The following is a 16,860-nucleotide window of genomic DNA, read 5'->3' on the forward strand; positions in this document are numbered from 1 at the left end:
AAGACTGAAATAGAGAGAGTGAACATGGAATACAAGTGTACAAGAAATACAGACCCACTGTATTCCCAGAGCCCCCTCTGGGGCCAGGTGCGGTCACTCTGCAGCCTAACTAAAAGTGACCTCCTTGTCTCCCTCCACAATAGCCGGTCCGCTCTGGCTTGGCTCCCATTGTCTTTCAAACAACCCCAGTGACAACGTGTCGGTCAGTTTGCTGCCCAACACTATTCCCCACTGCTCCTTTGTATTAATCAGTGCCTCCTCTATTTCTGGTCAGATCTCTGTGTCCTTCCGTTACTGTGTTTTATTGCAAAAGCTTTTGCTTACATTTTTTGTAAGACACTACTGTACTGTACAAACGATAGAAAAATAAGCTTAAACGGCTGAAAATAATATCCTTGTGTTATGGATATGTTCATCATGTACTTTTGGAAGCAGGATGTCCAAGAATTCAACAATGGCTATTAGTTAACTAGCTGCTATTAGCAGCTATAACACCCACTTTAAGGAACCACAACTATGTGTTACTGTATTGCGGGCCATACAAAACAGTTCAATACATTGAATCTCTAAACTTCCTTATTTAGTTTATGGACTTTAATTTTAAGTACAGAAATGGATATTGCAATTTGTCAAAGCATAAAAAGTGAGAAAAAAAATGTATCAAAAGGGAGAGCGAGGCTAACCTTCAACTCACACCAGAAGCAACACATCAGCGGCACAAAAGTACTATGAAAGCATTCATCCGCCCAGTCCACAATGATTCTGACCTCCGTTACGGCCGTCGCTGTCCTCAGAACCAGCTGTCTGTTCAGCAACACGGCTCCCGCGGTGCTGAAAGGACAGCAGCCGTCTTCACCAGGCTGACTAATGATAGAAATACCACCAAAACAACATGTTCAATGGATATACAAAGTTGTTGATTTGAGTTTGTTTATGTCACATGCAGGCCAAAAGGGCAATGGTCCCTCTATCACATGGCCACTAGCAAATTAGAATAGCTGGATGGCTACAAGCCTTGTAATCCTGCCTTGCTCTGTGTACAATGATGCAGCCGTTTGACTGATAAAACGACTCTGGAGCTTCTCGACTGATGATTCACTTGATCAATGTTTAGGGGGCCCTAAAATCTTAATTAGCATGCCAATTTTTGCACTCAACCATGATATCAAAAATATTTCAAATATAAATGGAATTTGGCATTGTCATAAAGCCACAAGAACTGATAACACATTACTACATGTTTTGTAACGCAGGTAAGAGCCTTAATATTGATTTAATTTCTTCATAAAATTCCAGAAAGTTCAAAGTTATGCATATCGTTGTTATAATTAAGGTTAAGTCTGTGCAAGCCACCAATTAAATGATGTCTGCTCATACAATGTCCTCACAAGAACAGCAAAAGAAATGTGTGTGTGTGTGCCTGACATCTGGGTGTGTCTGGGTCGTGAGAGACAATTAGCACCACACCTGTACTGTTAACAAACCCTAATGAGAGCACCATGGAAACGCAGATGAGCAACTGCACCTGTATTGTTCACTTCTTGCCTCAGGAGAGAAAGGAGCGTTCACTTGGCATGAAAACAATCTTTGGCAATTTATGTTTTCCACGTTAAAGTTAACGTCTAATTGGGCTAATGATGTGTTTCTATCCGAGTAATTGCCTCTTTTATATTTCACTCAAAACCTTTTTTTTCTTTTGTCGCAGTTGGAACCATTGAAAGGTGAAATGTATGTAGTGTGTTTTGTTGTGCTTTTAATTGAGGGTAATCTGTGTAAAAAAAGAAAAGTGACAAATGGTCATACATCTTGCCATACAAGGTTCATTAGGTTTTATTGAGAGAGAATACCAAACAAGTAACTTTCTGGAAAGCAAACAAAAGTGTTCACTGTACACCGCAGCTCTGTTTCTGGTTTCTGTGAATCCTCGTGGATTGTTTATTGTGTGCGTGTCTGTGTGTGAGTGTGAGTAAACATAAAGTTTACACTGGAGCCTCCCAATGGGAGCACTGTTTGCAGGGGATGTAACGTGCTACGTGAGAGGTTTATGTGCACCACTGGGGAGATGTAGACTAAGTCAACAGAGCAACAATAGCAGTGCCTGTAGGTACACAGTGATGTTGGCACTAGGAGCAAGTGCATGGGAATATCCTGCACGGCTTTTGAGCATAACGATACATGCCCCAAGGATTTTTGACACACCTGCAAAACAATGTTTTTTTTTCTGCTTAAGAACCAAAGATCACGACTTGACTTTTCTATTATCCCCGAGTTGTGCTATGAAAACAAAAGTCTGTTACAGACAAGCACTGTATTATCTAAATGCTCGCCACATTTTACATATCAGTTTGAAAATGACATCAAGTCTTTTTCCATTGAGGGCAGGCCACTGACTTAGAGATAATTTAACATTTCCATATATTATTTTGTTTTACATGGCTCAGATGTCAATAGTCATGTTCTAGTAATACATCCAAACCATTCATGAGAAATGACATTGAAATGATGCTTTAAATGCCTTGTTTCATCACCGTGAAGCAGGAGATTTGACTCTGAAGACAGACTTTTGTGAGATCAAATTAACAGTAGTTTTGTAAAACTGGCTAGGAGTTGGGGTGATTGCAGAACTGCTCTACGCACTGAAGACAAAACAACAAGACCGTGTACGGAAGTGCTGCAATAAACAATCTCTTTTTTATGGTTTTAAAGGGGATATATTACGCTCATTTTCAGGTTCATACAGGTATTGTGGGTTTCTACTAGAACATGTTTACAAGCTTTAATGTTTAAAAAACCCAGTATTTCTGTCTGTCTGAATATACCTGTATTCACCCTTTGTCTGAATCGCTCCGTTTCAGTGCCTGTCTCTTTAAGACCCCCGCCTGAAAAAGTTTGCATGTGACATAGGAAGAGGAGTCAAATCTGAATGGTTTATTTAATCCCGTGTTTTCTGTCCTAGTCAGTCCACAAAAAAAATTGAATATTTCACAGTTTATGGGATGGTAGGCACTCCAGATAACCAAACGTATGTGCACAAGCACTAAAAACGTGTTGGTATAATATCAGCCCTTTAAATACTAAAATGAAGTACTAATATTTAATTGCGCTCTAAATTGGAAGGTTTCTTTCTTGCCAAATATGTTGATTTTTATTATCATTGTTGGCAGTAATTGAATTGCACAGCACAATGACCGCCCTGTAAGATACCTTTAAAATACTATCAGGGCGTTTTTAAATGTGTTGCTTGATTCTACTTCTACTTCTCAAGGAAGTCTGAACTAACACACGTTTTGTTCATGTTCAAAAGATTATTTTTCTACTTTTTTAACCCCTGACTTTTCTTCCATAGATCCTGGACAACTGGAAATACCATAAGTCAAAAGTGGCCTCCTATTGGCTAGTGAAGCTGGACTCTACCAAACAACGAAAGGTGAGTCTTAATGCTGGAATCAGATCGCAGATATCTGAGCCAATTTACGTCTTACTTGTCCCTCCAGATTTCTACATTCTGAATCGCTTCACGATACATATAGGGCAACTTGATTATTTCAAACCTGTTATTACAATATTTAGTAGAATTTGGATAAGAGGTCACTGCTTCCTGAGCAGACTAGATCATAACGCCAACAATAGACAATGCATCAAAGAAGAGAAGTTGAGAGTTGTAGCCTATTGGCTTGAAGGAAAGGCTGGTGGAAATGTGGCCTTAAGCTGCAGAGATAAACATGTTCCCACCCAGTCAGAAAGAAAAGGAAGATCTGGTATGTGTGTTTGAGAAAGACAAAGGGCCCACCTGTGAGTGAGAAAACTTGAGTAGCTTCGGCTAGTTATTAATACTTAATTAACTTATGACAATTAAAAACAGTTAGATTCAGAGATTATTGTCGGAGATAATGTTTCATTTTCAGATATATCTTGAAGTCTTAAAAATGGTCCAGATTTATCTTTTGACACCTGTACAAGTTTCCTGTCTGCACCCTTGCACCCCAGCCCACACTGTCACCCTGTATAGAATGGACGTTGTTAAAATCGGTGAATATGACAAAATGTCACCGCTCCTACCCATTCCTTTGAATCCTTTTGAAAAACTTTTAAAGTACAAAAATAATCCCCAAATAAAGCTTCAGGGGGAAAAAGAAGAAAAAAAGACACGCATGAAGATCATTATCATGTCAGACAGTGAGAGGTAGAGACACCAAATATGATGTAAACAAAACAGAAGAGGGGACAAGACGGGAAATGCCATCCGGTAGGCGTGTCAGTAATGATGTGATCTCTCAGCCGCTGCTGTGCTCGGCTGTGTTGTGGGCTGTGGCGGTGCGAGCCGATGTTTTATTTGGAGTGGAGCAGCCTAATGAGCAGCAGGCAGAGGTCAGGAATGTAGCGCCCACCGCTCTGCCATCTGATTACCATACCAAAACATATCTGCGCTTGTGTGTGTGTGTGTGTGTGTTTACTCATCTATCAGTGTGTCGGCGTGTGTATGCGTGTGTCTCGCTCGCCTCATATTGGAAATCTTCCCTCTTCTCATCACACGCACACACAGTCAGACGGGAACGTCGGTAATGAGGAGCGAGGAATCAAAGTAGAAGAGCCACAGTGCTGCACTCTGAGCGGGGTGAAAAGAGAAAGAATAGGGGAGGAAGAGAAGGCAGTGAGGTGGGAAGGGATGGGAATACGAAGACGGGAAGATGGAAGGCTGGTGCAGGTGTCCTCAGACCGCCTGGGAACTTCTGACACCTTCTCTCCAAGACTGACGTCGGTGCAGCAATTAGTCCTCTCCCCTGCTCTCCACTGTCTGCCCCAGCAGTTTTTTCCGTCCTCCTTCTACCACGGCCACACACACACACACACACACACACACACACACACACACACACACACACACACACACACACACACACACAGACTACACACAGGCTGTATGCATGTGCATGCTTTACCATGAATGCAGAGATAAACCTGCTGAAATCCTCATTACATGTGTTTCATGTTTGATTAAATCAGTTTTCAGGACGTGTTGGTGCATTTACAATATGTGTTGATGTTCTCCAGTGTGTGCATGCATCCGTCTGTGTATTCATTAAAGCGAGCTTGCTCTCTGTTACTGAGTGAATGCATTAGCCTCCGTGATTGCTAATTCTAAGGTACGATGAAAAAAAAGAGAAAGAAATCTTACAGTTGGAACAAATGCCAACTCACGCATAATCAATTAGAAATGCTGTCACCTTTTGTCTTGCAAGAGTAAATTCCTTCATTATCACACTCTTGATTTAAGTTGTTGCTCTCTCGTTTGCCCCAACCCCCCCCCTCCCCCCCCCTCACTTTCTCTGTCACTCAGGTGTTGGACATTGTTCGTACAAATGTACGCTCCGTGCTGCAGCGGATCTGGAGGGAGCCGGATGTAGAAAGTCTCCATCTCTACCGGCTCTTTAATCGCGTCTTCAACCGGCTGCTCTGGAGTCACGGCCAGGGCCTGTGGAACTGCTTCTCCAACACCGGGTAGGCCAGTCTTTGTAAGGTTGTGAGCTGGGTTTTAGATGAGGATGCTTGAAACTAGTCCGTAAGTGATCAACCACCTCACAAGGGCGAAAAGCCTGCCATCATAGAATAAGTACATGCAAGAAATTTGAATATTTTGATTGGAATTGGTGACTTAAACCAGGACCAACTAACAAATCAAAAGAGATGTTGAAAATGTGCCTAGAGCATCACAAAGAACACCCTTGAATGAACAGAGATGTTCATGGACACTAATTCTTCTACCCCACACAAACAAGCGATCACACTGCAGGCCAATTATCACTCTATTCATTGCCACTCTTTTATCCACATAACTAGAAGTTCACGCTCCTCGCAATCTCCCAATGTCCTTAAGCCCAGTGTTCGTCAATAGATACCATTTTCAGTGACAGCAGAGACAATTTGCCATTTTTATTCAGTATGACGAGGGAAGCGACTGCAGCTGAATGACAGAGAATGAGTGACAGACCGACCAGACCCCGCTGCACTTTCCTGAAAGCTCTTGGGGATGAAAGAAACATGTTCGTCTGGGGAGGCTGGGTGCAAATTAAGGTCACAAATCTGGGCTGTTAATCAGGGCTTTTTCACAGGTGAGAGCAAGGAAAGGAGAGGGGAGGAATGGAAGCAGGAAGGAGGTGAATGAAGGCCTCTCACTTCTTTTAGTACGGTGTGTTATCAGATACTTTAAAGTTTTCATTTGGCTTCTTTTTATTTATTTATCTCTCCTACTCTTTTTGATGGCGACACTAAGTGGCTTCCTACAAGATGAGTCACTGCAGAGACAGCCAACTTGATCGTGTTCCTATAGAAACCCCAAAACAGCAGACACACACACACACACACACACCTACACACACACACACACACACACACGCACACACACAACCACAGAACTAATGTTTGTCATCGGTGGTTCACATCGGCTTTCTTAAACGCTTCCCTCAAAGACAAGTATGGTTTCCATAGAATTTCAAACGCATGAGCACACCAAAACAAGTCCACACATACAGCAAAACACACACACACACACACACACACCTACACACACACACACACACACACACACGCACACACACAACCACAGAACTAATGTTTGTCATCGGTGGTTCACATCGGCTTTCTTAAACGCTTCCCTCAAAGACAAGTATGGTTTCCATAGAATTTCAAACGCATGAGCACACCAAAACAAGTCCACACATACAGCAAAACACACACACACACACACACACACACACACACGTACACACACACACACACACACGCACACACACACACACACAGACAGACACACACACACACACACACAACCCTCACATTCAGACAGCTGCTGCGCCGGTAGCTTTACATCTCGTCTGTGATGGAGGTGTGACCTTCTTGCATCTCCTCCTCTCCATATTCTTTACAGTTCAGTTGCTCAGTGTCCGTGCTTCCCTCGACACAGAGGACTCAGAGGGTGTAACTGAAGTCTCTGCCCACGGCTTTCCTTTTTATTCCTCCCTAACTTCCTTGGCAGTCGTAATTGAGGGAGAATGAGGAAGGCAGTGAGCGGGTGATAGAGATGAAGGGGATGATAAGCAGAAGGCGAGAAGGGGGGGGATCTGGCGACAGAGAAAAAGGGAGGGGAATGATTGAAAATGAGACATCGTAGGAAAAAAAAGGTTGGGTGGAGGGGTAGATGACTGGGAGGATTAGCCTAGCCTAGCCTCAGCTACCCCCATGCAGCTTTTGTCTGACTACAGCCTGTCTGGCTGATCCAGCTAGAATGCTCGCTTACCGTCTGGCCCCTCCCTACAACAGGCCACGGCCCAAACATGGATGAGCCCAACGGGGGGGCTCGATGTCACGCTGCGTCAGAGAAGCGGTGCACCTCGAAAAGCACACGCCAAATCAGAGTGCAGCACCCCCCCCCTCGCTGTCTCCTGTTTGATATTGTATCTAAGGGACTTAACAACAATCAAACGGCCTCGCAGCTATTGTGGGCGATGAGTTCAACAGGCTTTGAACACGACTTAGAGAAAGAGAATGAAAAAACTCAGTTTTGAACCCTTTCATAGGATGCACCCCCCACCTCCTAAGGAGTGAAAGGGGGTAGACATCAAACGCACCCCCCTGGGTTGTGTCTCTCAGTTGTTGAAGCTCTCTCACAGTCAGGGGTATGTCCGGGGTTGTAAAGGGGGTTAACTGTACTCGGATTTGTTTCATCTTTCCTCCCTGTGTGTCTTCCTGCATGTCTGACTGTTAAGTGTTCATGCAAATGTATATGCACACATGTACAGTAATGGCCAAACAGTATGAAGAACATAGAACCATATGAATGAGTTAATCTGACTTAATCTGTGTGCCTGCACGAAGCATACACATGATATACATGCACTGTGTACTCGTGCATACTGATGAATACATGGTGATGATTATCTTTACTGACTTTATTTGAGTGTGTGTGTGTGCGTGCCCTCTTGTTTGCGCTCCAGTTCATCGTGGGAGACCATCTTCAGTAAGAGCAGCGAGGTGGTGTCCCCTCAGGAGCTGCTGTGCTGCCGCCGGCTGGTCCAGCTGTGCCGAGACTGCCTGTTGGTCGTCTACAAGTTTGTCTCAGAGTCCCGTGGCTCTTTGACCGGACTCAGCCCAGAGTGGGACGACACCAGGTGAGAAGGAAACCCAACCCTTCAATGACTTCCCCCTGAGGCCTTTATTTGTGAAAGATTCTGAAAGCTTTACTGCTGTAATAGATAGTTCATTATACAATAGGGTGGCTGCAAAAAAATGTCCCCTTGTGGGATTAATAAAGTAACTATCTATTTATCTCTATCATTGTTCAAGATGTGGGAAGGGTGTTCATCTAAATGCCTGAAAAGTCTTCAGACCCATAAATACATTGTTATCTTATATTGTCCTAGTTTACAGATTAAACTACTGGGTCTAAGGTTATTAACGGGTTAAAAACACAAAAAAACAACACACTACATATCAGGGGAAGGAAATTTAGCGCACCAGGATATTGGCCCTGCGTTAAGATTAACAGGACACATCCTTGGTGTTGGGAATATTTACTCAGGTGTCTTCCTCCGATTGATATTCAGGTCCAGATAGAAACTGGTTACACATGAGTTTGTGAAAACAGATGCCTAGCTATTAACTTTGTTAAAAGTACCTTAAGAAAGTTCTGGAAAATAAATAAATGAACACACTTTGATTTGAAAATCTCAACAGCAATGATCTTTAAACCTCTCTTAGGGAACATGTCCCCTCTCTCCTCCATGGAGACTTAGAGCCATCATCTGCATCAAATAACCCCGATTAAACAAACAAAACAAAGAAAATCAGCCTCATTCTATTTTTAAGGTTGATCCCCGCAGGAGACAGCAGCTCAGGTTTGGAGTGAGGGAACTTTTAAAGCACATATGCTTTGGGCTGGCAGACAGTGAGGGAGGGGGGCTGGGGAGAGGGAGAGAGGGAGTGTGCTGTTAACAGGAAATAATGGCCCACAGATTAGCGCTCAGGTTAGCCCGGGGCCCCCCGAGGCCTGCTTAATTCAATTAGAGCCCAGATGAGCCTGTGCAGCAAATGACCTTACGAGAGAGGGAGAGAGAGAGAGCTCTTTTTTTTTTTCCTGGGGCCTCGCTTTACATGATTCATAACTCTTGCGCATATTTTAACAGGCTATCACTTTGCGCCTCCAGTATAAAAACCTCTGCTGTTAAAAGAAAAAAAAGTGTGTGGGGTTTGTGTACAGTTGTTAGCCACTTATGTCTTGACTAATCTGACATTGTTGCTGTTGATTGTTTTATTGTCTTTAGCATATTTATTTTGAGGGTGGATTACGGAATATAAATTAGTGGACTATGAAGATTTCAAGACAAGACTGTAATTGGATTTAATCAGTCAAGCATACACAAAATGACACATTGGTGTACCCATATGTTTGCAGTAGGTGTCCATGAGAGTCCATGTAAGGATGCATTGGTCTGTCTCTCCTTATTTCTTCTGTCTATACATGTCTGTGTAAAAAAAGCTTACCATTTGCTGCTGGACCAGCCTCTACCCATGGCTCCACCCCTGCTGCTGTCGCTGCCGCTTCTTCTTCCTCTTCCTCCGTCTCTTCGCCCCTCGACGCAGGTCTTTGCTTGGTTTAGTTCTGCTAAACCCCCCCCCCCCCCCCCCCCCCCCCCCCCCACACCCCCCCACCATCTACCAGCACCGTCCCTGTTCCCTGCTGCTCCCCACCACCTCACCGCTGTAACAAAGGCTTGGCACCCACCTGCCCGATGATGGTTGTTTTAGCTGCACAACCGACAGTCTAGCATGGTCTCCTCTCCTTTCACTCGATAATATTTGGATTGACTTGAGAATCGGATGCGTTTCATATGATCTGATGCCAAAAACTATAAACAGGAAGGAGGAGATAGGAGAAGAAAGCATATTAGGACTGTTGAGAGCACTGTTTGTCCGCACCGCAACCATTCGGCCAGCTTGCTGTGCATCACCAGCCAATCATCCCGCTGCCACATGCTTAACTATGCCTTTCACTCGATGCGTTTATCAAGAGCATCTCACACTGAGTGCATTTTTAGTACAAGTGGCCTCGGTGGGAGCTGAGCGCCTCACCTACACCGCATCAGTGCCACGATCAGCCCAAGCACCGCTCTTTTTCTTGTCACAACAAGACAGAAAATGGCTCGGCTTGCATCGTGTGGTTTGCAGTTTCACAGCACACACGGGTTCACATCTCTCCATCAGGCATGCAGGGAACAGTCGCAACCCGTCGCCACTTCAGACAGAAGAGAAGCAATTAGGATTACTTTCTCATTGATGCATACGCTTTCTATGAGAGGGTAAATTGTGTGCGTGTGTGCGTGTGTGTGAGAGTGTGTGTGCGTGTTCATGCACATGTCATGTGATTGTTACGGAGTGATTTTCGGTCCCTCTTCAATGTTTTACACTGAAACTAACCTCAAACTATTTATTTCGAGCTGTGTCCACATCCAACTGACACAGACATTTAAAGGATACATTATATTTAGAGATACTTAGATTGCTATTTATTTATTTTATGCCATTTCCAATTTTTAAGTTTTTTAAAAAGATTTAGCAGATTCCGATTTTCTTTCTAAGAACGATAATTAACAGCAAGGTTCTAGACTTCCTTTTTTCACCACCGTCCTAAAGTCAGTGCAAACCGTCAACAATTCTAAATGTTATCGTTTAACTTTGTTATTGTCATCTATGATGATTATTTGCATGAAAACACACAATTCAAACGATTAGGAAATAAATGATTGTATTTTAATTTAAATACTTGCTTTGATTAAAACAAATCTTTGCATTAGTAGTTTTACTTCTGTTTTATGAGATGCTTTGAGCTATTGTTAGTAAGTTAAACAGATCATAATTCTTTCTGTGAAAACATCTCTTTCAAACTGTATTTAATAAAGTTTCTAGCCAAAAACTAAATTTTACAAGGATACAATCGAACACATTATGATAGCATTATAATTTACCAATTTTACTGAGTCGAGCGTGAACATACCATGATGCAAGTCAGTGCAGCCGCCGTTAAAGTTAGCCGTTAGCTCTATAATAAGACCGTGCTAGGGAGAGACTTATTTTGGACTTGCAGTTGTGATAAAACATGTTGGGCGTGGCCGGTTACTGCGTATCTTGCGGCAGTGTAAATATGATCGGCAACAAATTGGAAACATGAAACTGACCGGCCAGCCAGCGGTCATGTGAACCGGTCGTTCAGCTGAACAGAGTCTGGTTTCGATCGGCAACTAATCAATCAGTGCATCTCTAATTCTATTTGGAACAATACTCTCATGCCCATATGCACTATGCATGGAAAGAGGATTGTGCATTTCCGCTCACATTGAAATGTAATGTAAACTTGCAAATAAATTACTCAATAATAAAACAATAATTAGGTTTATTTTCATCCGGTCAACATCAACTTCATTGAACTAAACTGAATGGAGAAATTGTGGGTCAAGAAATGATTTCCATCAGATGACCAGCTACTGACCAGCCATAGTTAACACCACAGCCATTAATGACACCTGGATACTTTGTATGGCATTTCTCAAAGGCTCAAGTGGACAGATATTTTACGGGTTCCAGTTCAATATGTAATCATGCACAAAAAAATGCTTTTCTGGAAGAACGGTTTGGCAAACCTCCACACAGAATCAAACACTATATATTCAGGCAAATTCGCACTGACAAACTCAATACCCACTTAGTCTCTTGTGCATGCACACACGCACATACATGACATACACTCACAGAGCACTCGGCAGGCTTTGGCACACGTCAAAGTAGGTCTGTAGGCTGGGGTCTTTGGGGTCTCCATTGTTGACCACACCTGCCCGCTCTTGTTCAAGCATCCGTCCTCTGTTGAGTGCCCTGATCAGGTATGTCAACAGCCCCATTGGTCTAAGCAAAGTCCTTCAGTCTGTGTGGGCAGATGAGAGGAAGTAGCCCAATAGCTCCACTAATGACTTTCTTGTTAAGCCTGAAATTACTGTCACTACCCAAAGACAATTTCCCCATGATGACAAAAGTTTCAGATTCTATTAACTTTCATCTGTCTGAAAAGTGTGGCAGTAATTAGGGTTAATTGGGGTGTTGAGCTGAATGTGGGCTGCAGATAACCTTCAAGGCTCTTTGTACCTCTTGGTTTATGATTGCGTCAGCTATCGCGGCAGTCTTTCCCTCCATCCTTAGTCGTGGCATTTTGTTTTTCTCTGGCCTCCCGTTAATTCGCTGTGGCAGTTGCATCTCGATGGAGGACTAAAGAGTAGCGTGGAAGGCCTGTCAGGAGGAACAGTGGTAGATTGTAGCTCTGCATGTCAGGAGCGGCGCAGGAGAGTATCTTTCCGTCTCCCTGTCAACTGATGGATTGAAGCAAAGCACAAGTGCATGAACAAGCCTCCCCCCTGGCTTTCATGAATGCACGTTGTTAAGACCTTCTTCATGATCAAAAGGAGGACGAACCTGGAAGATACCGAATGTGAATCCAATTAAATATAGCCTGCAGAGACAGCGGCCGCTTGGACGTGAGAAGCCGTCCTACCCCACCCCTTACCACTACCAGCACCGTGATGCTTTCTATAAGCAGAATATTCTCAAAGTGAATACCAGAGGATCTCTGAAGAACACACACTCGGGCCCCCAATGGATGTTCAATATTTGATTTTCTTTCTTTTCTCTTTTTTTTCTTTTTTTACTGTCATTTCCATGCCTGGGCTCGGAGTTTTCAGCCAAAGTCTTATGGAAATGAAGGGAAGGAACCCCCCCCCACACACACACACACACATATCCATGAACAGAATCCCAATGGAGGAATACGGGGAATCACATAGGCAGGCGATGGAATAAGGTGCCGAGCAGGGGGAAGAGAAACATAACAAATGTAGAAAGAAATGAAAACAACGGTGACGCAAAATCATGGTATGGAATCACTAAATGTCACCTTGAAGACTGCACATAGAAGTAAATATGAAAGGCTTAAAGCAAAACACCACCTGTTCTCTTGGGTTTGAGTGGAGGAGTTTAAGAAGTGCCGGACCGAGCCCTTGTTCACCAAGTCCAGTCAGAGAGAAGAGGACGTGCTGGAGGGATACCCACGGCCCACTTGAAGCTGCTTCAAGGACACTCTCGTTGGACTAAATGAAGTTAATTTGGATCTGTTCTAACTCTCCTGAGTCGGGGGGGGGGCTGTGTTGAAGCGGGCGCCCTTAGCGACATGTGATTTTTTTCCTCTTTCCGGTCGACTTTAAAAGAAACTACTCGGCTAATTTGTCCAAGAGCTGTTTCACAAGGAGAGAGAGCGAGAGAGCGAGAGAGAGAGCTGTCAGAAGGAAAAAGTATGCTATCTCTGCACCAGCTTAAAAGAAGATATCATTTCCTCACTCTGTGATCCTCCGCCCCACTGGCTCCCTTTTGATTATATTGTCACATCTTAAACACTTCCACGGGGACTATATCTTTTTGCCCATTGTACTCTTTCAACTAAACGATTATTAGATGTATTTTTTATGAGCTAAAGATCCTTGCTGCGGAAGTGGCTAAAAAGGTCACATAATGTATAACATCACAATATGACAAAGTTGTGCTGCAAAGGCCCATAAATGTAAGTCATTCTCCCAACTGATCAGTCTGGAATAATTCAAACTTCCCCCGTCTCATGTCTTCTGAACAGTACCCCAAACATTTGCATAACCTTCAGTTAACTTTGCCCACGATCTGATCATCTCATCTGACATTGCTCTGACAACCATATCTGACTCATTTCCAGTAGCTACGGTAAGATGGGAGCAGGGTTCAGCCCCTCCTTACTCTCTCTCAACCTGACGCTGGTCTCATTCTCAGGTACTGGAACGCTGTTAGCAGGAGCTGCCTCACTGCTCTGTCTCGGTGGAAGGTGTCATAGAAAAGTCTTAGAAAGGTACTGACGCCTATGCCTCGGAATGATAGGTGAGGATTTTCTGTTCATGATACCAAAAATGTAAGAAAAAGGTCAAAGTTGAAAAATTCAGTTGTCCTGAAAGCATCTGCTTCTATGAGTATGAGGTCAATCGTTTATTTGTCTACGCGTACATAAATACTGCATATAACCTCATTAAACAGAACTCTAACAGAGAGTTTAGATTTGGTACATTACATAAAATCAGAGCTGGAATGATTAATCGATAACTCATTTTGATAATTGACTAATAAAAATAGTTGATATTAATCCCTGATAATAAAGCCTGTTAATAAATTGCTGTTTACACATTTTAAATATGAGATTGTGATGCTTTTCTTTGCCATCCATGAAAGTAAAATGAATACATTTGAGTTTTGGACTGTTGGTCAGACCAGACAGGACATCTCGTCACCTTGGTGTGTTGGGAATTATAACCATCATTTTGAATTATTTTTCTGGCATTTTATAGACAAACTGCTCAGTTGATTAATCAAAAAAAAAAGTAAAACGTCAGTTGCAGCAGCCCTACACAAAATAACCTGGATCATATGGATCTCACAATCGTTTTTTCTCGTTTTCAAGGGGAGGCTGATGTCACGATATCTTGTAATCACCGAGCTATTATTAAAGTTGAAATGTGCAAATGGAGACGGCCGTAGAATGGTAGAAATATATGAAAAGTGTGGTCTCAGTGCCGAGCACTGATGCGCCCTAACCTCTAAATTGTGACCTATGCATATCTAATCCTCTCATTATGTTCATCCTTTCCCTTAATCCCTCCGTCCCTCGCTCGTGTCCGTCTGTCCAGGTATCTGCTGCCAGTGACCTCCCAGTTCATCATGAAGTGGCCTTCGTCCAGCTTTGGCCGCATCTCTTCGACAGTGCCGCGGTCACGCAGCCTTTTCGCCGCCAGGATGGGCCACTTCTGAGGTCACCGCGGCAGCCCAGGCTCCCTACACCTTTTGACCTCAACCTCCCCCCCTCAGACTCTCACCCAGCCAAACTCCGATCTCAGCAAGTCCGGCACAGATCTGAAGTCGAGGCAGCTCTGGAAACCGGCCGGAGCCTCAACCTGAGCCAATTCCCCCGTTGCGGCAGACCAACAAAGAAGGGCCGGATGATTATGGATTGCTAAAGGGCCTCGTTCAATTTAGACCAGTCTGGACCGGCCTAGACCAGCAGACCACCGGTACCCTCAAGCCCCACTTTCAGCCCCAGTAACACCAGACAATGGGATTACCCCTCTTTTCTCATTGTAATTGCTGTATTATACCTACTCACTGTACAGGTACAAGTCATGGTACTGTAAAAGGAAAAAATAACAAATACTAAACAATGCAAGGATTATTTATTTATTTACTTACTTATTTTGTAAGGTATTCCATGAATGCAGTGAATGCTGATGCAGAATGCGGATATGGAATGATCAACAAAGCTATCCCTTATGTAAAAAAAGCCCAACTAAAATCTTATTTTTTCTGGCTGTAATCAGTTATTTTATGTCTGAATTTAATTTATTTCATAACTTATATAAGAGGCTTTATGTTTTGTAAATATTTCCACGGTCACTTTATGTTCCAGTTGTTACAGCGGAGAGATGGTGCCCAGAGAATTCAAACTGTTTTTTTGAATTAGCAAAACTTTTGAATGCTACTGCTTCATGTTTTACCTGCGTTATATTGAGTGCAGCGTTATTAAGCAACACGGCGTTTAGAATCTCAATGTAGTAAAGCCAAGCCTCTTTGCCTCTTAGAGAATGCGCTAACTTTGACGCCACAGCGCAAAGAGCCAAACTTAAGTCTTAGGAGAGCACCCAGTCCCTAATATGCACTTTGCAGTATGTCACAGAAAGAGAAAGTGGGTGCACATAACAGTAATGTTTGCATGCCTAGATTTCTAGTCCCTCGCCCAGATGAGGAGGAGCTGCGTTTGGAATATACTTGAAGTTTTGTCTTTGTTTATTTTTGTCATTGATTATTGTGTCTTTGTAGCGGCTTCACTAAGAAGGAGACACTTCACTTGTGTCAAAAGATAACGAGGATTATGTCACATCACTTTCAGATTGTGTTGCACGGTGAATGACTTGGATCATCAGCTCAAATGTTCCGTGCCGTAACACGGCGCCGATTTTCCTGGGACGAGCAGCTGCAGCCTTTTCTCCCACCGCACTGTAGGTACAGTTGCCTCGGAGATCAAGGATGTGCCAATAACAAGCACACGAACGTCATGTGTTCAGTTTGGGTTTTATTTAGGGTATGTCATGAAAACACTGTAGGACCTCAGTTAGATATAGTATTTCATGTTGATAGGGAGAAACGCAGCGTTATATGTTTAGTAGTTTACTTGGCTCTGTATTCTACCCAATGAAATGACACGGAGACTTTTAAAGATGGTCGTCTGGCAGCGATACAGTACAGTGTGCATTTTATAACATCGACCCGGACTAACAAGTGTTGCAGCAATGCTGTGCTAAATCTGCTCACATTTAATTCCCATACACTGAACATCACTGCACAATGCCAAATATTTTTTTTATTTTTGCCTGATTTTACTTGTGTTATTTAAAAGTAGTACTTTTTCATTGGAGGTATGAGATTTTTAATTTTACATAGCAATAAAATGTTTAAACAAACGCATTTCCTCTTTTTGTCATTTGTTTTCTTCAGTGGTCCCCGACGTCTTTTTTTTTTTACATTTTACGATTGCAGACGACTTTCAATGTTTGTTTCTTTTATTTATCCTCAAAACACAAACATTAAACTTACCTTTTATTGTGGAACCATGCTTATTAAAAAAGGTCATATTCAAAACATATTTATGTAGAATAATCTTTAAAGAATAATACATCCACGGAGTTTTTAGAAAGGTGCCGAATA

At 42.9% G+C, this 16,860-nt stretch overlaps 1 protein-coding gene across 1 annotated transcript in view; it reads left to right on the plus strand.

Moving 5' to 3' along the window:
- The window catches only part of ttll7 (tubulin tyrosine ligase-like family, member 7), a 59,970-nt gene extending 43,350 nt beyond the window's left edge, over window positions 1-16,620 (plus strand). Inside the window, exons 17-20 of the mRNA XM_079158626.1 lie at window positions 3,347-3,427; window positions 5,339-5,499; window positions 7,992-8,165; window positions 14,793-16,620. Of these exons, the coding sequence (XP_079014752.1) occupies window positions 3,347-3,427; window positions 5,339-5,499; window positions 7,992-8,165; window positions 14,793-14,913 (537 nt within the window). The 3' untranslated portion in view covers window positions 14,914-16,620. The remainder of the gene's footprint in view (window positions 1-3,346; window positions 3,428-5,338; window positions 5,500-7,991; window positions 8,166-14,792) is intronic.
- The last annotated feature ends 240 nt before the right edge of the window (window positions 16,621-16,860 follow it).

Source organism: Pholis gunnellus (assembly GCF_910591455.1).
Source record: "Pholis gunnellus genome assembly, chromosome: 4".
Lineage (NCBI taxonomy): Eukaryota > Metazoa > Chordata > Actinopteri > Perciformes > Pholidae > Pholis > Pholis gunnellus.